General features: G+C 45.5%; 1 protein-coding gene across 6 annotated transcripts in view; it reads right to left on the bottom strand.

Moving 5' to 3' along the window:
• Nucleotides 1–8,063: 8,063 nt before the first annotated feature.
• The window catches only part of tle3a (TLE family member 3, transcriptional corepressor a), a 98,950-nt gene continuing 85,543 nt past the window's right edge, over nt 8,064–21,470 (bottom strand). For 4 of the 6 annotated variants that reach the window (XM_036968660.1, XM_036968663.1, XM_036968662.1 and 1 more), the window contains 4 exons: nt 11,155–11,302; nt 10,604–10,754; nt 9,449–9,525; nt 8,064–8,532 (listed from right to left, as the gene is read on the bottom strand). In XM_036968660.1, the coding sequence (XP_036824555.1) occupies nt 8,425–8,532; nt 9,449–9,525; nt 10,604–10,754; nt 11,155–11,302 (484 nt within the window). In that variant the 3' untranslated portion in view covers nt 8,064–8,424. Of the gene's footprint in view, nt 8,533–9,448; nt 9,526–10,603; nt 10,755–11,154; nt 11,303–21,470 lie in introns of those variants that run through there. The other 2 variants (XM_036968661.1, XM_036968665.1) reach the window with 2 other exon arrangements.

Raw genomic sequence — 21,470 nt, 5'->3', positions numbered from 1 at the left:
ACCCTTCTATCTAGTCCATAATGTTGAGGAACCCAACACCCCTTCTATCCAGTCCATAATGTTGAGGAACCCTACACCCCTTCTATCCAGTCCATAATGTTGAGGAACCCTCACCTCTTCTATCCAGACCATAATGTTGAGGAACCTTCACCTCTTCTATCCAGACCATAATATTGAGGAACCCTCAGCCTTTCTATCCAGTCCATAATGTTGAGAAACACACCCTTCTATCCAGTCCATAATGTTGAGAAACACACCCTTCTATCTAGTCCATAATGTTGAGGAACCCAACACCCCTTCTATCCAGTCCATAATTTTGAGGAACCCTCACCTCTTCTATCCAGTCCATAATGTTGAGGAACCCTCACTACTTCTATCCAGTCCATTATGTTGAGGAACCCAACACCCCTTCTATCCAGTCCATATTGTTGAGGAACCCTCACCCCTTCTATCCAGTCCATAATGTTGAGGAACCCAACACCCCTTCTATCCAGTCCATAATATTGAGGAACCGTCACCCCTTCTATCCAGTCCATAATGTTGAGGAACCCTACACCCCTTCTATCCAGTCCATAATGTTGAGGGACCCTCACCCCTTCTATCCAGTCCATAATGTTGAGGGACCCTCACCCCTTCTATCCAGTCCATAATGTTGAGGAACCCTCACTCCTTCTATCCAGTCCATAACGTTGAGGAACCCTCATCCCTTCTATCCAGTCCATAATGTTGAGGGACCCTCACTCCTTCTATCCAGTCCATAACGTTGAGGAACCCTCACCCCTTCTATCCAGTCCATAATGTTGAGGAACCCTCACTCCTTCTATCCAGTCCATAACGTTGAGGGACCCTCACCCCTTCTATCCAGTCCATAATGTTGAGGAACCCTCACTCCTTCTATCCAGTCCATAACGTTGAGGAACCCTCACCCCTTCTATCCAGTCCATAATGTTGAGGAACCCTCACTCCTTCTATCCAGTCCATAACGTTGAGGAACCCTCACCCCTTCTATCCAGTCCATAATGTTGAGGGACCCTCACCCCTTCTATCCAGTCCATAATGTTGAGGAACCCTCACTCCTTCTATCCAGTCCATAACGTTGAGGAACCCTCACCCCTTCTATCCAGTCCATAATGTTGAGGAACCCTCACCCCTTCTATCCAGTCCATAACGTTGAGGAACCGTCACCCCTTCTATCCAGTCCATAATGTTGAGGAACCCTCACCCCTTCTATCCAGTCCATAATGTTGAGGGACCCTCACCCCTTCTATCCAGTCCATAATGTTTAGGAACCCTCACCCCTTCTATCCAGTCCATAACGTTGAGGAACCCTCACTCCTTCTATCCAGTCCATAACGTTGAGGAACCCTCACCCCTTCTATCCAGTCCATAACGTTGAGGAACCCTCACCCCTTCTATCCAGTCCATAATGTTGAGGGACCCTCACCCCTTCTATCCAGTCCATAACGTTGAGGAACCCTCATCCCTTCTATCCAGTCCATAACGTTGAGGAACCCTCACCCCTTCTATCCAGTCCATAACGTTGAGGAACCCTCATCCCTTCTATCCAGTCCATAATGTTGAGGAACCCCAACCCCTTCTATCCAGTCCATAACGTTGAGGAACCCTCACCCCTTCTATCCAGTCCATAACGTTGAGGAACCCTCACCCCTTCTATCCAGTCCATAACGTTGAGGAACCCTCATCCCTTCTATCCAGTCCATAATGTTGAGGAACCCTCATCCCTTCTATCTAGTCCATAACGTTGAGGAACCCTCATCCCTTCTATCCAGTCCATAACGTTGAGGAACCCTCACCCCTTCTATCCAGTCCATAATGTTGAGGAACCCCAACCCCTTCTATCCAGTCCATAACGTTGAGGAACCCTCACCCCTTCTATCCAGTCCATAACGTTGAGGAACCCTCACCCCTTCTATCCAGTCCATAATGTTGAGGAACCCTCACCCCTTCTATCCAGTCCATAATGTTGAGGAACCCTCATCCCTTCTATCCAGTCCATAATGTTGAGGAACCCTCACCCCTTCTATCCAGTCCATAATGTTGAGGAACCCTCACCCCTTCTATCCAGTCCATAATGTTGAGGAACCCTCACCCCTTCTATCCAGTCCATAACGTTGAGGAACCCTCACCCCTTCTATCCAGTCCATAATGTTGAGGAACCCTCACCCCTTCTATCCAGTCCATAATGTTGAGGAACCCTCACCCCTTCTATCCAGTCCATAATGTTGAGGAACCCTCACCCCTTCTATCCAGTCCATAATGTTGAGGAACCCTCATCCCTTCTATCCAGTCCATAATGTTGAGGAACCCTCACCCCTTCTATCCAGTCCATAATGTTGAGGAACCCTCACCCCTTCTATCCAGTCCATAATGTTGAGGAACCCTCACCCCTTCTATCCAGTCCATAACGTTGAGGAACCCTCACCCCTTCTATCCAGTCCATAATGTTGAGGAACCCTCACCCCTTCTATCCAGTCCATAACGTTGAGGAACCCTCACCCCTTCTATCCAGTCCATGGGTTTGAGTGGAAAGCTACGTAATAATATGAAGACGAAAACGCTTGCAGACTCGAGTGATTGAACACAACAGCAAGCGGCCACTCGATAAAAGGCCAAGGGGCCAAGTGGTCGGTTTGAAATGCACCCGTGGACGATACAAAGCCAATACGCAACAGTGTTGATCTAGTTCTGCCATCTACATACTGTAGTGTAGGTAACTGACTGACTGTCTAACAACCTGTGTGTGTGTGTATCGGTCACTAACAGTCCACAGGAGAAACATGAGCTAGTCTTTTACATTTGGATGATTTGAGGATTGTATTTAGAGAGAAGACACTGTTCAGTTAGTATACTGAGTGGGATACACCCCCATGAACAGGGCTGTATGAGATTACCAAAATAAACATCACGATATATACACTCAACAAATATATAAACGCAACATGTAAAGTATCGGCCCCATGTTTCATGAGCTGAAATAAAATACAGTGCCTTGCGAAAGTATTCAGCCCCCTTGAACTTTGCGAACTTTTGCCACATTTCAGGCTTCAAACATAAAGATATAAAACTTCATTTTTTTGTGAAGAATCAACAACAAGTGGGACATAATCATGAAGTGGAACGACATTTATTGGATATTTCAAACTTTTTTAACAAATCAAAAACGGAAAAATTGGGCGTGCAAAATTATTCAGCCCCTTTACTTTCAGTGCAGCAAACTCTCTCCAGAAGTTCAGTGAGGATCTCTGAATGATCCAATGTTGACCTAAATGACTAATGATGATAAATACAATCCACCTGTGTGTAATCAAGTCTCCGTATAAATGCACCTGCACTGTGATAGTCTCAGAGGTCCGTTAAAAGCACAGAGAGCATCATGAAGAACAAGGAACACACCAGGCAAGTCCGAGATACTGTTGTGAAGAAGTTTAAAGCCGGATTTGGATACAAAAAGATTTCCCAAGCTTTAAACATCCCAAGGAGCACTGTGCAAGCGATAATATTGAAATGGAAGGAGTATCAGACCACTGCAAATCTACCAAGACCTGGCCGTCCCTCTAAACTTTCAGCTCATACAAGGAGAAGACTGATCAGAGATGCAGCCAAGAGGCCCATGATCACTCTGGATGAACTGCAGAGATCTACAGCTGAGGTGGGAGACTCTGTCCATAGGACAACAATCAGTCGTATATTGCACAAATCTGGCCTTTATGGAAGAGTGGCAAGAAGAAAGCCATTTCTTAAAGATATCCATAAAAAGTGTTGTTTAAAGTTTGCCACAAGCCACCTGGGAGACACATCAAACATGTGGAAGAAGGTGCTCTGGTCAGATGAAACTAAAATTGAACTTTTTGGCAACAATGCAAAACGTTATGTTTGGCGTAAAAGCAACACAGCTGAACACACCATCCCCACTGTCAAACATGGTGGTGGCAGCATCATGGTTTGGGCCTGCTTTTCTTCAGCAGGGACAGGGAAGATGGTTAAAATTGATGGGAAGATGGATGGAGCCAAATACAGGACCATTCTGGAAGAAAACCTGATGGAGTCTGCAAAAGACCTGAGACTGGGACGGAGATTTGTCTTCCAACAAGACAATGATCCAAAACATAAAGCAAAATCTACAATGGAATGGTTCAAAAATATACATATCCAGGTGTTAGAATGGCCAAGTCAAAGTCCAGACCTGAATCCAATCGAGAATCTGTGGAAAGAACTGAAAACTGCTGTTCACAAATGCTCTCCATCCAACCTCACTGAGCTCGAGCTGTTTTGCAAGGAGGAATGGGAAAAAATGTCAGTCTCTCGATGTGCAAAACTGATAGAGACATACCCCAAGCGACTTACAGCTGTAATCGCAGCAAAAGGTGGCGCTACAAAGTATTAACTTAAGGGGGCTGAATAATTTTGCACGCCCAATTTTTCAGTTTTTGATTTGTTAAAAAAGTTTGAAATATCCAATAAATGTCGTTCCACTTCATGATTGTGTCCCACTTGTTGTTGATTCTTCACAAAAAAATACAGTTTTATATCTTTATGTTTGAAGCCTGAAATGTGGCAAAAGGTCGCAAAGTTCAAGGGGGCCGAATACTTTCGCAAGGCACTGTATACCAGAAATGTTACAAACTCACAAAAAAAGCTTATTTCTTTAAAATGTTGTTTTACATTCCTGTTAGTGAACATTTCTCCTTTTGCCAAGCTAATCCATCCACCTGACAGGTGTGGCATATCAAGAAGCTGATTAAGCAGCGTGGCCATTATACAGGTGCACCTTCTCCTGGGGATAATAAAAGGCCACTCTAAAATGTGCGATTTTGTCACACAACACAATGCCACAGATGTCACAAGGTTTTGAGGGAGAGTGCAATTGGAATGCTGACTGCAGGAATGTCCACCAGAGCTGTTGTCAGGGAACTGAACATTAATTTCTCTACCATAAGCCTCCTCCAATGTCGTTTTAGAGAATTAGGCAGTACGTCAAAAACCGCCTTACAACCGCAGACCACGTGTAACCACGCCAGTCCAGGACCTCCACATCCGGCTTCTTCACCTGCGGGATCGTTCTGAGAGCAGCCACCCGGACAGTTAATATTTCTGTCTGTAATAAAGCCCTTTCCGTGTGGAAAAACTCATCCTGATTGGCTGGGCCTGGAACCCCAGTGGCTGGGCCTGGAACCCCAGTGGGTGGGCCTGGAACCCCAGTGGGTGGGCCTGGAACCCCAGTGGGTGGGCCTGGAACCCCAGTGGCTGGGCCTGGAACCCCAGTGGCTGGGCCTGGAACCCCAGTGGCTGGGCCTGGAACCCCAGTGGGTGGGCCTGGAACCCCAGTGGGTGGGCCTGGAACCCCAGTGGGTGGGCCTGGAACCCCAGTGGGTGGGCCTGGAACCCCAGTGGCTGGGCCTGGAACCCCAGTGGGTGGGCCTGGAACCCCAGTGGGTGGGCCTGGAACCCCAGTGGGTGGGCCTGGAACCCCAGTGGCTGGGCCTGGAACCCCAGTGGGTGGGCCTGGAACCCCAGTGGCTGGGCTTTTGCCCTCCCAGGCCCACCCACGGCTGCAGCCCAGTCAGGTGAAATCCAAAGATTAGGGCCGAATGAATTTCTTTCATTTGGACTGATTTCCTTAAATGAACTGTAACTCAGTAAAATCTTTGACAATTTTTCTTTGCATTGTTGTGTCTATATTGTTTTTCAGTATATTTCAAATTTTTGACGGAATGACAGTATTTAATGGTATTTGATGTTTCTGAATAACAAAAGTTGTAAACATGTTTTATAAGTAATGCGCGACAATAGAATGGTACGAAATGAATTCCAGGGTTTCATTAAAGAATGTAAGAGGAGTGATGCGCCCCCTTGTGGACTGGAGGAGCTAAACTATAATTCACAGACCTGAGAACAAAGAAGGAGGGGGGCACTGTACCAAATGAACTCCAATGATCCAGAGAGGTGTCGATCTATACAGGGTCCTGGTCTGGAAACAGCTCCATCTCTACTACTATATACAGGGTCCTGGTCTGGTCACAGCTCCATCTCTACTACTATATACAGGGTCCTGGTCTGGTCACAGCTCCATCTCTACTACTATATACAGGGTCCTGGTCTGGTCACAGCTCCATCTCTACTACTATATACAGGGTCCTGGTCTGGTCACAGCTCCATCTCTACTACTATATACAGGGTCCTGGTCTGGTCTGGTCACAGCTCCATCTCTACTACTATATACAGGGTCCTGGTCTGGTCACAGCTCCATCTCTACTACTATATACAGGGTCCTGGTCTGGTCACAGCTCCATCTCTACTACTATATACAGGGTCCTGGTCTGGTCACAACTCCATCTCTACTACTATATACAGGGTCCTGGTCTGGTCACAGCTCCATCTCTACTACTATATACAGGGTCCTGGTCTGGTCTGGTCACAGCTCCATCTCTACTACTATATACAGGGTCCTGGTCTGGTCACAGCTCCATCTCTACTACTATATACAGGGTCCTGGTCTGGTCACAGCTCCATCTCTACTACTATATACAGGGTCCTGGTCTGGTCACAGCTCCATCTCTACTACTATATACAGGGTCCTGGTCTGGTCTGGTCACAGCTCCATCTCTACTACTATATACAGGGTCCTGGTCTGGTCACAGCTCCATCTCTACTACTATATACAGGGTCCTGGTCTGGTCACAGCTCCATCTCTACTACTATATACAGGGTCCTGGTCTGGTCTGGTCACAGCTCCATCTCTACTACTATATACAGGGTCCTGGTCTGGTCTGGTCACAGCTCCATCTCTACTACTATATACAGGGTCCTGGTCTGGTCACAGCTCCATCTCTACTACTATATACAGGGTCCTGGTCTGGTCTGGTCACAGCTCCATCTCTACTACTATATACAGGGTCCTGGTCTGGTCACAGCTCCATCTCTACTACTATATACAGGGTCCTGGTCTGGTCACAGCTCCATCTCTACTACTATATACAGGGTCCTGGTCTGGTCACAGCTCCATCTCTACTACTATATACAGGGTCCTGGTCTGGTCACAGCTCCATCTCTACTACTATATACAGGGTCCTGGTCTGGTCTGGTCACAGCTCCATCTCTACTACTATATACAGGGTCCTGGTCTGGTCACAGCTCCATCTCTACTACTATATAAAGGGTCCACGTGTTCCTCTCTGTTCAGTGCTCCAGTAGAAATGTCATTTTCTACGGGGGGGGGGGGGGGCGGGGTTAGATTATATCGTAATTACATTTCAGGAAAAGGTCAGGCTGGAAAAAGATCACGACAAAATAAAAGAAAATATATAAATATAAATCTTTTTATAAAGATCTTCACCGTCCTGAGAGAGGGAGAGATCCAAGGAGAGGACAGAACATGTTTTATTTTTTTTAATTTAACCTTTATTTAACCAGGCAAGAACAAATTCTTATTTACAAATGACGGCCTACTCGCCCCCCGACCAAACTCGGACGATGCTGGGCAACTTGTGCGCCGCCCTTATTGGACTCCCAATCACGGCCCGGATGTGACGCAGTCTGCGATTCGAACCAGGGACTGTGGTGATGCCTCTTGCACTGAGATGCGGTGCCTTAGACATCTGCGCCACTCGGGAGCCCAAATACATGCAGAGAGAACCATCACACAGGCAGAACCAGAGAGAGTGAATCTGGACACCAGAAAACAAAGGCCTTTTATTCCATCGTCATGTACACCAGCTAAACTACTATGTACATTTGACTTAACACAGGCTGCTTCTTCACGCTGAGTTAAACTGAACCTCGAACCTCTCTCCTCTGTACCCTCTCTGTGCCGCCGAGACACATAAAACAAATAGTGATTGAAAAACAATATTTTTCTTCTTCTCTTACTTCCTCTGGAGCTTCCTTAACTCCCTCAGCTAGTGTAGTTCCTTAGTCCTGACGAGGGAGGGCTGGCAGAGCCAATACCAGTCTGGTCACGTTTGGCCAAACTCAGCCCCGGCCCGGCCCTCCTGCCCAGGTCAGCGAAGCGTCCCAGATAGCCGGGGGGGGGGGGGGGGGGGGGCTGTGGGCCAGCAGACTCCAGAACGCCAACATCACATCCAGGATGTCTGTCTCTGTGAGGGAGGAAGGAGGTCCTCTACTCCACCATAATCCCATCTGAGGTTCTCCAATCCACCATAATCCCATTTGAGGTGCTCTACTCCACCATAATCCCATTTGAGGTTCTCCACTCCACCATAATCCCATTTGAGGTCCTCTACTCCACCATAATCCCATTTGAGGTTCTTCAATCCACCATAATCCCATTTGAGGTCCTCCACTCCACCATAATCCCATCTGAGGTTCTCCAATCCACCATAATCCCATTTGAGGTCCTCCACTCCACCATAATCCCATCTGTCCTGTCCGTCTGTGTGTCTGTCTCTAGTAGATGACCTCGTAGACAGTAGCCTTCTTGTCCCCGGAGCCTGTGACGATGTACTTGTCGTCTGCTGAGATGTCACAGCTCAGGACTGACGAAGACTCCTTCGACTGTATGGGGGGGAGATACAACACATATTTAGTCACTTTCACTCTCTCAGACCAACGTTTAAAGTGGACAGAGGACAGCAGACCACAATGCTATATGTCGTGACATAGATTTAACAGCAGACCACAATGCTATATGTCGTGACATAGATTTGACAGCAGACCACAATGCTATATGTCGTGACATAGATTTGACAGCAGACCACAATGCTATATGTCGTGACATAGACTTGACAGCAGACCACAATGCTATATGTCGTGACATAGACTTGACAGCAGACCACAATGCTATATGTCGTGACATAGATTTGACAGCAGACCACAATGCTATATGTCGTGACATAGACTTGACAGCAGACCACAATGCCATATGTCGTGACATAGATTTGACAGCAGACCACAATGCCATATGTCGTGACATAGATTTGACAGCAGACCACAATGCCATATGTCGTGACATAGATTTGACAGCAGACCACAATGCTATATGTCGTGACATAGACTTGACAGCAGACCACAATGCTATATGTCGTGACATAGACTTGACAGCAGACCACAATGCTATATGTCGTGACATAGACTTGACAGCAGACCACAATGCTATATGTCGTGACATAGACTTGACAGCAGACCACATTGCTATATGTCGTGACATAGACTTGACAGCAGACCACATTGCTATATGTCGTGACATAGATTTGACAGCAGACCACAATGCTATATGTCGTGACATAGACTTGACAGCAGACCACATTGCTATATGTCGTGACATAGACTTGACAGCAGACCACAATGCTATATGTCGTGACAGACACACAGACAGACAGACAGACAGACACACAGACAGACACACACACAGACAGACACACACACACACACACCTTGTCCTGTGCTCTAGTGTATTGATCAGTATACATACCTGGAATATACTGGCTCCATATGGAGTCCTCCAGGCATTCAGCAGGTTGTCCTTCCCTGTAGACACAAACCATTTACCTGGAGGGTGGAGGAGAGGAGGGAGGGAGGGACGGAGGGAGAGGGAGAAGGGTGAGGGAGGTAGAGATGGAGGGAGAGGGAGAAGGATGAGGGAGGTAGTGATGGAGGGAGAGGGGTGAGGGAGGGAGAGGGGTGAGGGAGGGAGAAGGAGAGAGGGGTGAGGGAGGTAGGGAGGTAGAGAGAGGGGTGTGGGAGGTAGAGACAGTGGGAGAGAGAGAGGAGGGAGGGAGGGAGGTAGAGATGGATGGAGAAGGAGAGAGAAGGGAGGGAGGTAGAGACGGAGGGAGAAGGAGAGAGAGGAGGGAGGGAGGTAGAGACGGAGGGAGATGGAGGGAGAGAGAGGGAGAAGGAAAGAGAGAGGGAGAAGGAGAGAGAGAGAGAGAGGAGGGAGGGAGGTAGAGATGGAGGGAGAAGGAGAGAGAGGGGGTGGGTAGAGATGGAGGGAGAAGGAGAGAGAGTAGAGGGGAGAAGGAGAGAGAGGAGGGGAGGGGGTAGAGATGGAGGGAGAAGGAGAGAGAGGGGTGAGGGAGGTAGAGATGGAGGGAGAGGGAGAAGGAGAGAGAGAGGGAGGTAGAGACAGAGGGAGAAGGAGAGAGAGGGGTGAGGGAGGTAGAGATGGAGGGAGAGGGAGAATGAGAGAGGGGTGAGGGAGGTAGAGACGGAGGGAGAGGGAGAAGGAGAGAGGGGTGAGGGAAGTAGAGATGGAGGGAGAGGGCGAAGGAGAGAGAGAGGGGTGAGGGAGGTAGAGACGGAGGGAGAGGGACAAGGAGAGAGAGAGAGATGAGGGAGAAAGGGAGAGATCAGGCCATGGAAATAGCAACTGATGGAACAGTCACACCTTCACAATGCAGATAACAAGGTGGATAAGGACACACTAAGCCAAGCAGATAACGAGCATCAAGGTGGATACGGAGTCGCCCCCAACCTGGACTGGTATTTTCTCCTCCATCGTCGTTTTCAACAACGTACCAGCCACTATGTAACCAGGTCAGCTCAGTACAACTTGGCAAAGTAGTGTGTGTTTTCAGTCAGGGCCGTTTGTACTGTGGTGTGTGTGTGTGTGTGTGTGTGTTCTTACCGCAGTTAGCGAACTTGAGGGAGAGGACACAGCTCTCGTGGAGATGTAGCTGGTATTTGTCAGGCTTGGTGTGGTGAAGGACCTCTACATTACTGCTCTCCATCCCTACAGCCAACCATTCCCCCGTCGGACAGTATCCTAGAGAGAAGATCTGGAGGGGGGGATTGGTCTCTATTAATACATTTGGACTCTGAATTACAATATGCTGAGCTTTATTACATTAATTTATTTTTATTTTTACAAGGAGCACGTGTATCGCCTAAGTTGAAAAATGTATAAACAAACAAAGATATTTAGGACCACAATGATTTTTTTTTTTTTAGTTAATAAATCTAGAATCTTTCATTTTTCCTAGGCACACTGGTGCTCCTAAATGAAAGTTCCAGCTCTCAGAATATTTAGACACAAATGCACATAAAATGGTCACACTGTAGGGTTCTTGGTTTGAGGGTTTTATAAGCCTTACTCAAAGGCACAACGGCAGTAGGTAGACACTGGGATTTTGATACCAGTGTGTGTGTGTGTGTGTGTGTGTGTTTGAGAGAAAGTACCTGTGAGGTGAAGTCGTGCTGCTGTAGTTGTCGTCCTTCTCTCAGGTCCCAGGAGCGTACCGTGTTATCCAGACCTCCTGTCCACAGCTTGGTCCCATCGTGAGAGATATCTATACAGCTGGCCCCGTCCGTATGGCCCTGGAACTGTCTGTGAGAAACCACAAAGGTTTTTTTTATTTTTTTTTTATACAAAGCACGTCCTTATAAACCATGTATGTACATATTATGTCCTTACAGACCATGTCTTTACCACTTACAGACCTGTACCACTAAACACCTGCAGAGCCACGACACCGACACAACCACTGGTAGTCTCATATGTCCTTACAGACCTGTACCACTAAAACACCTGTAGACACAACCACTGGTAGTCTCATATGTCCTTACAGACCTGTACCACTAAAACACCTGTAGACACAACCACTGGTAGTCTCATATGTCCTTACAGACCTGTACCACTAAAACACCTGTAGACACAACCACTGGTAGTCTCATATGTCCTTACAGACCTGTACCACTAAAACACCTGCAGAGCCACGACACCGACACAACCACTGGTAGTCTCATATGTCCTTACAGAGCTGTACCACTAAACACCTGCAGAGCCACGACACCGACACAACCACTTGTAGTCTCATATGTCCTTACAGACCGTGTCCTAAACCCACAGGTAGTCAACAAAAATGTCCTTACAATCTCTTACAAACCTCATGGTGGGACAAGATGGCGCCGTCCTGTTTCTAGCTCTTTGCAAACATTGCAGTATTTTTTTCTTTTCCAGAACGTTCTTTTTTTCCCCCAGAACGTTTCTTGTATTATGACATACAAATGGAAATAACTTTTGGATATAAGATCGGAGATCACGTGCCAGAAATTAGAGATTAGAGATCCTTTGCCTGAACTTCCCGAAGCAGCTCTACTCAGCCTCTCAAAACACAGACGCCAGAGAAGAGGTGCTTGTCGGGACGCCACTCTCTCCCTGGACGAACTCATAAAGATGTCAATCCGGCTGGACAATCGGCGAGCTGCCCGCGGGCGTTCAGAAAGGGTCCTGACAGTTCCACCTCCTGGCCCTCCTGCTCCCATACCTATGGAGTTAGGGGGGGGCGCATCGAGGAAGAGTGGGGCCCTAGTCACCGCCGCAGAGTATATTACTCACTACATTCAGTCTCTGGACAATAAAGTACACACGCTCAGGGCGAGGATCTCCTTCCAGAGAGACAGGGACTGTAAACATGCTATTTTCAGGTCTCTCCAGAGATGTTTGGTCGGGCATTGGCTGGGCTACTATTATATACTACTCAAGAACATTCAGAAACTTGTCCCAAAGCCACTCGTGTGTTGTCTTGGCTGTGTGCTTAGGGTCGTTGTCCTGTTGGAAGGTGAACCTTCACCCCAGACTGAGGTCATGAGCGCTCTGGAGCAGGTTTTCATCAAAGATCTTTCTGTACTTTGCTCTGTTCATCTTTCCCTCGATCCTACCCAGTCTCCCAGTCCCTGACGCTGAAAAACATACCCACAGCATGATGCTGTCACCACCATGCATCACCATGGGGATGGTGCCAGGTTTCCTCCAGACATGACGTTTGGCATTCAGGCCAAAGATTTCAATCTTGGTTTCATCAGACCAGATAATCTTGTTTCTCATCGTCTGAGAGCCTTTAGGTGCCTTTTGGCAAAAGCGGGCTGTCATCTCCCTTTTACTGAGGAGTTTTACTGAGGAGTAGCTTCCGTCTGGCCACTCTAACCATGAAGACCTGATTGGTGGAGTACTGCAGAGATGATTGTCCTTCTGAAAGGTTCTCCCATCTCCACAGAGGAACTCTAGAGTTCTGTCAGAGTGACCATCAAGTTCTTAGTCACCTCCCTGACCAAGGCCCTTCTCCCCCGATTGCTCAGTTTGGCCTGGCGGCCAGCTCTAGGAAGAGTCTTGGTGGTTCCAAACTTCTTCCATTTCAGAATGATGGAGGCCACTGTGTTCTTGGGGACCTTCAATGCTGCAGAAATGTTTTGGTACCTTTCCCCAGATCTGTGCCTCGAAACAATCCTGTCTCAGAGCTCTACGGACAATTCCTTCAACCTCATGGCTTGGTTTTTGCTCTGATGTGCACTGTCAACTATGGGACCTTATATAGACAGTTGTCTGCCTTTCCTAATCATGTCCAATCAATTGAATTTACCACAAGTGGACTCCAATCAAGCTGTAGAAACATCTCAAGGATGATCAATGGAAACAGGATGCACCTGAGCTCAATTTCAAGTGTCAGGGTCTGAATACTTATGTAACTATGTTTTTAATTTTTAATACATTTGAAAAAATATCTAAACCTGTTTTTGCTTTGTCATTATGGAGTATTGTGCATAGATTGCTGAGAATATATATTTATATATATTTTTATATATATTTTTTTTAAATACATTTTTAGAATAAGGCTGTAACGTAAAAAAAAAGTCAAGGAGTCTGAATACTTTCCAAAGGAACTGTTTGTGCAAAGTGGAAACTGTGAGGCCACATTTATTGTAGCTTGGGACTTTAATAGAATAGATCTGAGGTAAAACTCTATCTCTAACTATCAATCCATCTCTTTGTGCTACACGGAAACACGGACCCTGAATCCTTGCTACTCTCCCTTCCGGGACCAACATGTTGTTCAGTGATGATTACAACTTATCCAAACCAGTAACGGCGGATAAATGGCAGCCGCTGGGGACTTGGGAACACCTAGGTTTACAAACAGACCAGCTATGACCTCCGTAAGGCAATACGACAAAGACAAAAGTAGAGTCGCAATTCAAAAGGCTCAGACGCTTAGACGTATGTAGGAGGGACTCCAGACAATCACGGATTACAAAGGGAAAGTGAGCCATGTCGCGGGCACCGACGCCTCCCGGACGAGCTAAACACCTTCTTTGCCCGCTTCAAAGGAAAACATCAAGCCGTCAACGCGAGCCTGAACGCTCACAAGGACCGTGTGCTTTTATTCTCCGTGGCCAACGTAAGTAATTTAAGCATGTCAACCGTAGCAAGTCTGCCGGCCCAGGCAGAATCCCAAGCCGCATGTGGAGAGATTAATGCTTCCAAGGTCTTATTTTCCCAAGTTATACGGAGGCTCTAGACAACAAACAGCAGAGTCCTGAGTCCATTCCAACCTGTACAAATACAATCAGCACTAAGTTGTGAAGTAAAAGGCCTTTGGGCCCAACAAGTGTCAGGAGACTCTGAACTTACAATGGCTAGCCCCAAGTCTTTATATATATATTTTTTTTCTTGTGCATTTTGCATTTTGCCTCCATCTCTACCTCATACTTTGTTGACTATGAACTTTTCTTTACCCAACCGTGGGACAGATTATGTTAGTTCCCACACTCGGGACTCTAACTCTCTATTGGTTACACAGACTTTTGGCCTCCCATCCTATTCTAACCACCTCTCGCCGGCTTTGTATTCATGTTACCTGATAAAATTACCCTGTCCTCTGCCGTGCCTTGATTATATTACCTTGGATGATATCTTGAAATGTGCATGTACACCCTGGCATGTACACCCTGGCCCATCTACTGTTGCTAGCCCCAAATCTGACTTGTGCTCTGATATCTGCTTCACTGATTTCTGCTCTTTCTGCTAATTACCTCAAACGGATCGAGTGAAAGTGTGGGTTCCCAGCTCCAATCCAGATGTGTTGGTTGTTACTGAGACGTGGTTAATGAAAGTGTGGGTTCAGAGCTCCAATCCAGATGTGTTGGTCGTTACTGAGACGTGGTTAAGAAAGAGTGTTTTGAATACTGATGTTAACCTTTCTGGTTATAACCTTTTCCAGCAAGACAGATCTTCCAAAGGTGGAGGAGTGGCAATCTTTACCAAGGATCACCTTCAGTGCTCGGTTGTCTCCACCAAGTCTGTCCCCAAACAATTTGATTTGCTGGTTTTAATCGTTCAACTTTCAAATAGCTCTTTGTTGACTGTTGCGGGGTGTTTTCGTCCTCCATTAGCACCGGCCTGTACCCTACCTGCCCTAAGCTCTCTCCTGGCCCTTTACACCAAGTCTGAATTTGTCCTGCTAGGTGACCTAAACTGGGACATGCTTAAACCACCTGACCAAGTCCTAAAGCAATGGTACTCCCTAAATCTTTCTCAGATTATCACCAATCCCACAAGGTATGACTCCAAACACCCAGAAAATGCTACTCTCCTCTGTTATCCTCACAAATAATCCTGATAGGTATGTCATGACGTGGCCCTCTTTGGGTATAGCGAGCACCACTCCCCCCTCTCTCTCACTGCCTCTCTCTTCCCCCAGGCTCTGTTATCGCAGGTCATAAATTCCTAGAGGAGTCTCTCTCCTGATGGCCAGGCAGTATAGAGAGAAGGTTTCACAGGAGAACAAAGGAACCTCTTCTCCATCATAGAACTTGAGAACTGAACAATGTCCATGTTTTGGAGAATGTGTTCACGGTCGAGGGAGAATCCTGCTACGAACTGGTCCATTTCACTTTAACTCATGAGAGACAATACAGCTGCATCACCATAACTCTGTTTATACAAGAGTCTCAGTTGTGAGGTTTGCATCTAATTGTTGTATAAAATGAATGAGTAAAGATGAAACTATTTGTGAAATTATGTAATGTGATTTTAAACTGTTTAATGAAGGAAACTCCAATTCCCTTGGGAGTTTAACTAAGTCATAGGCCCGCCCCATGAGCACAGCCCTTTCCTACTGTTCTAGATATAACCCCCACCTTGGGAATTTCCCTTGAGACCAAGCTTACCTCGATTACCGAGAGGGCTAAGGTTTGAGTCGAGACCATAAAACCTGAGTGTAAGCTAAGGTTGTAATGGTTGTTGAAACTCTGAGACTATCGATTCTGACAGAATAAGAGCATATCTTCGATACTAATTACTAGTCTGCAGCTAGGAATTGTGTACCATTGAATGCGAAGGCCGACAACCGCCCGAAACATCTAACCTATAAGAACATTTCTGAATGGGACTCTGAAGTATCCATTCTAACCACGAAAGACGGGCGGATGAACTTTCCAACAGGAAAGGACGATTCCAACAGAGATCATGATGACATACTGAGTGTAAACATATGTATTGATTGCAATTATTCCCGAATGAGTGAGCGTTCATGTGCAAAGGATTAGCATTTCAATTGTTAGAATTATCAACTGTGTAGTGTCTGTCTACCAAGCCGCCATACCGGTTTAGCCCACTAGGGAACATCCATCCCCTATCATTTCCTTGTAACCATCTCTACTTTGTTTGTTTATGCATTTCTGTGATTATTTAGTTAGTTAATAAATAAATTATTGAGACAATTGATGTATGGATGATTTATAGTGAAGACTGGGTTCGTGCAGATAACCAACCATTTACAACGTTTGGAATGAGACTAACATGAGGTAAAATAAATGAATCCAAGACCAAGGTGAGGTAAAGAATAATTCATTAATTAGAAGACTAATTGATATTAAGATATTAAAATATCTGAAGTTATATTAGGAGAATTATAACTTTGTAATCTGAATATTTTCCTTGGTGCCCTGACTTCCTAGTTAATTACATTTACATGATTAGTTTAATCAGGTAATAATAATTACAGAGAATTGATTTGATAAAATAACAGTCTTCATTTTAATGATGCCAATTTAATGATGATTTCTCCCTGCAGGCGGTGCCAAAGACACGACAGGTATCAGTCTGGTGTTTTCTGTAATGACCTTAGTGATCACTGTTTTACAGCCTGTGTTCGTAATGGCTGCTCAGTGAAACGACCTGTCCTGATTTGCCATAGACGCTTGCTAAAAAACTGTAAAATGGTATAGAATCAGCTTGATTCCCTTCTGTCGAAGACGCTCGGGCCTTCTTTTCTGATATTTTCAGTGGTATTGTTAAGAAACGCGCCCCCATAGAGAAAATGAGAATTCAAAAAAGGTTCAGCCGCTGGTTCGTCTGTGACCTAAAGAACTGCATTTGGCGAAAGGCATACAGCCTCAAGCTGACTGGCTATTGTTCAGGAAAATGAGAAATAAGTCAGGAGATCCGGAAGGCCAAAGTTAGTTACTTTAAGGAGCAGTTCTCTCTCTGTGGGTCTAACCCCAAGAAGTTCTGGAAAACGGTTAAAGACCTGGAGAATAAACCCTCTTCCTCACAGCTGCCCATATCCCTTAATGTTAATTATGCTGTTGTTACTGACAAGGAGCACATGGCTGAGCTTTTTAATCACCACTTCATTAAGTCAGGATTCCTATTTGACTCAGCCTCCTTGCCCGTCCAACATTTCCTCATCTCCCACCCCTTCTAATGTGTCTATCCCCGATGCTTCTCCCTCTTTTTCCCCTGCCCTGCTACAAAGTTTCACCCTGCAGGCAGTCACTGAGTCTGATGTGCTAAAGTCCGAGGTGACCTCCCAAAAAAAACATCTGGGTCAGACGGTTTAGACCCTTTCTTCTTTAAGGTTGCTGCCCCTATCATCGCTAGGCCTATCTCTGACCTGTTTGACCTGTCTCTCCTTTCTGAGGAGGTTCCCATTGCTTGGAAGGCAGCCACGGTTTGTCCTTTATTGAAAGGGGGAGATCAAGCTGATCCTAACTGTTATAGGCCTATTTCTATTTTGTTTATCAAAAGTAAAAAAAACTTGATAATAAAAAACTTGATAAAAATGATAAACTGACCGGCTTTCTTGATGTCTATAGTATTCTCTCTGGAATGCAATCTGGTTTCCGCTCAGGTTATGGATGTGTCACTGCAACCTTGAAGGTCCTCAATGATGTCACCATTGTCGTTGATTCTAAGCAATGTTGTGCTGCTATTTTTTACTGACTTGGCCAAATCTTTTGATACGGTAGACCATTCCATTCTTGTGGGCCGGCTAAGGAGTATTGGTGTCTCTCTGAGGGGTCTTTGCCCTGGTTTGCTAACTACCTCTCTCAAAGAGTGCAGAAAATCTGCTGTCTCAGCCACTGCCTGTCACCAAGGGAGTACCCCAAGGCTCAATCTTACCCCAGGCTCTTCTCAATTTACATCAACAACATAGCTCAGACAGTAGGAAGCTCACTCATCCATTTATATGCAGATGATACAGTCTTATACTCAGCTGGCCGGCCTCTCCCTGGATTTTGTGCTAAATGCTCTACAACAAAGCTTTCTTAGTGTCCAACAAGCTTTCTCTGCCATTAACCTTGTTCTGAACACCTCCAAAACAAAGGTCATGTGGTTTGGTAAGAAGAATGCCCCTCTCCCCACAGGTGTTATTACTACCTCTGAGGGTTTAGAGCTTGAGGTAGTCACCTCATACAAGTACTTGGGAGTATGGCTAGACGGGACACTGTCCTTCTCTCAGCACATATCAAAGCTACCATCTAGAAGATCATCAAGGACCTCAGCCGCCCGAGCCACAGCCTGTTCACCCTGTTTCCATCTAGAAGATCATCAAGGATCTCAGCCACCCGATACACAGCCTGTTCACTCTGATACCATCTAGAAGATCACCAAGGACCTCAGACACCAGAGCCACGGCCTGTTCACCCCTCTACCATCTAGAAGCTCATCAAGGACCTCAGCCACCCGAGACACAGCCTGTTCACCCTGATACCATCTAGAAGATCATCAAGGACCTCAGCCACCAGAGCCACGGCCTGTTCACCCTGCTACCATCTAGAAGGAGGAGTCAGTACAGGTACATCAAAGCTGAGACTGAGAAACAGGTTCTTTCTCCAGGCCATCAGAATGTTAAATAGTCTCCACAAGTCAGCCTCCTCCGCCCAGTGCCCTGAATTCTAGTTATTGTTACTATCCGGCAACCACCCAGAATTCTACCCTGAACCTTAGACTGCTGCCCTATGTACAGAGAGTCATTGAACACTGGTCACTTTAATAATGTTTACATACTGCTTTACCCACTTCCAATGTATATACTGTATTCTAGTCAAGGCCTGTCCTATTTAACTACTACTGTCCACTTCATATGTATATACTGTATTCTAGTCAAGGCCTGTCCTATTTAACTACTACTGTCCACTTCATATGTATATACTGTATTCTAGTCAAGGCCTGTCCTATTTAACTACTACTGTCCACTTCATATGTATATACTGTATTCTAGTCAAGGACTGTCCTATTTAACTACTACTGTCCACTTCATATGTATATACTGTATTCTAGTCAAGGCCTGTCCTATTTAACTACTACTGTCCACTTCATATGTATATACTGTATTCTAGTCAAGGCCTGTCCTATTTAACTACTACTGTCCACTTCATATGTATATACTGTATTCTAGTCAAGGCCTGTCCTATTTAACTACTACTGTCCACTTCATATGTATATACTGTATTCTAGTCAAGGCCTGTCCTATTTAACTACTACTGTCCACTTCATATGTATATACTGTATTCTAGTCAAGGCCTGTCCTATTTAACTACTACTGTCCACTTCATATGTACAGTGCCTTGCGAAAGTATTCGGCCCCCTTGAACTTTGCGACCTTTTGCCACATTTCAGGCTTCAAACATAAAGATATAAAACTGTATTTTTTTGTGAAGAATCAACAACAAGTGGGACACAATCATGAAGTGGAACGACATTTATTGGATATTTAAAACTTTTTTAACAAATCAAAAACTGAAAAATTGGGCATGCAAAATTATTCAGCCCCCTTAAGTTAATGCTTTGTAGCGCCACCTTTTGCTGCGATTACAGCTGTAAGTCGCTTGGGGTATGTCTCTATCAGTTTTGCACATCGAGAGACTGACATTTTTTCCCATTCCTCCTTGCAAAACAGCTCGAGCTCAGTGAGGTTGGATGGAGAGCATTTGACAGAGCTGGTGTAACGGAGTCAGGTTTGTAGGCCTCCTTGCTCACACACGCTTTTTCAGTCCTGCCCACAAATTTTCTATGGGACTGAGGTCAGGGCTTTGTGATGGCCACTCCAATACCTTGACTTTGTTGTCCTTAAGCCATTTTGCCACAACTTTGGAAGTATGCTTGGGGTCATTTTCCATTTGGAAGACCCATTTGCGACCAAGTTTTAACTTCCTGACTGATGTCTTGAGATGTTGCTTCAATATATCCACGTCATTTTCCTTCCTCATGATGCCATCTATTTTGTGAAGTGCACCAGTCCCTCCTGCAGCCAAGAACCCCACAACATGATGCTGCCACCCCCGTGCTTCAAGGTTGGGGTGGTGTTCTTCAGCTTGCAAGCCTCCCCCTTTTTCCTCCAAACATAACGATGGTCATTATGGCCAAACAGTTTCATTAGACCAGAGGATATGGCTCCAAAAAGTAAAATCTTTGTCCCAATGGTCAGTTGCAAACCCTAGTCTGGGTTTTTTATGGCAGTTTTGGAGCAGTGGCTTCTTCCTTGCTGAGCGGCCTTTCAGGTTATGTCGATATAGGACTCGTTTTACTGTGGATATAGATACTTTTGTACCTGTTTCCTCCAGCATCTTCACAAGGTCCTTTGCTGTTGTTCTGGGATTGATTTGCACTTTTCGCACCAAAGTACGGTAATCTCTAGGAGACAGAACGTGTCTCCTTCTTGAGTGGTATGACGGCTGCGTGATCCCATGGTGTTTATACTTGCGTACTATTGTTTGTACAGATGAACGTGGTACCTTCAGGCGTTTGGAAATTGCTCCCAAAGATGAAGCAGACTTGTGGAGGTCCACAATTTTTTTTCTGAGGTCTTGGCTGATTTCTTTAGATTTTCCCATTATGTCAGGCAAAGAGGCACTGAGTTTGAAGGTAGGCCTTGAAATACATCCACAGGTACACCCCCAATTGACTCAAATTATGTCAATTAGTCTATCAGAAGCATCTAAAGCCATGATATAATTTTCTGGAATTTTCCAAGCTGTTTAAAGGCACATTCAACTTAGTGTATGTAAACTTCTGACCCACTGGAATTGTGATACAGTGAATTATAAGTGAAATAATCTGTCTGGAAACAATTGTTGGAAAAATGACTTGTGTCATGCACAAAGTAGATGTCCTAACCGACTTGTCAAAACTATAGTTTGTCAACAAGAAATTTGTGGAGTGGTTGAAAAACAAGTTTTAATGACTCCAACCTAAGTGTATGTAAACTAGTTTTAGTGACTCCAACCTAAGTGTATGTAAACTAGTTTTAATGACTCCAACCTAAGTGTATGTAAACTAGTTTTAATAACTCCAACCTAAGTGTATGTAAACTAGTTTTAATGACTCCAACCTAAGTGTATGTAAACTAGTTTTAATGACTCCAACCTAAGTGTATGTAAACTAGTTTTAATGACTCCAACCTAAGTGTATGTAAACTAGTTCTAATGACTCC

Source organism: Oncorhynchus mykiss, chromosome 30, assembly GCF_013265735.2.
Source record: "Oncorhynchus mykiss isolate Arlee chromosome 30, USDA_OmykA_1.1, whole genome shotgun sequence".
Taxonomy (NCBI): Eukaryota; Metazoa; Chordata; class Actinopteri; order Salmoniformes; family Salmonidae; genus Oncorhynchus; species Oncorhynchus mykiss.
This window is presented reverse-complemented; position numbering and strand designations above follow the sequence as displayed.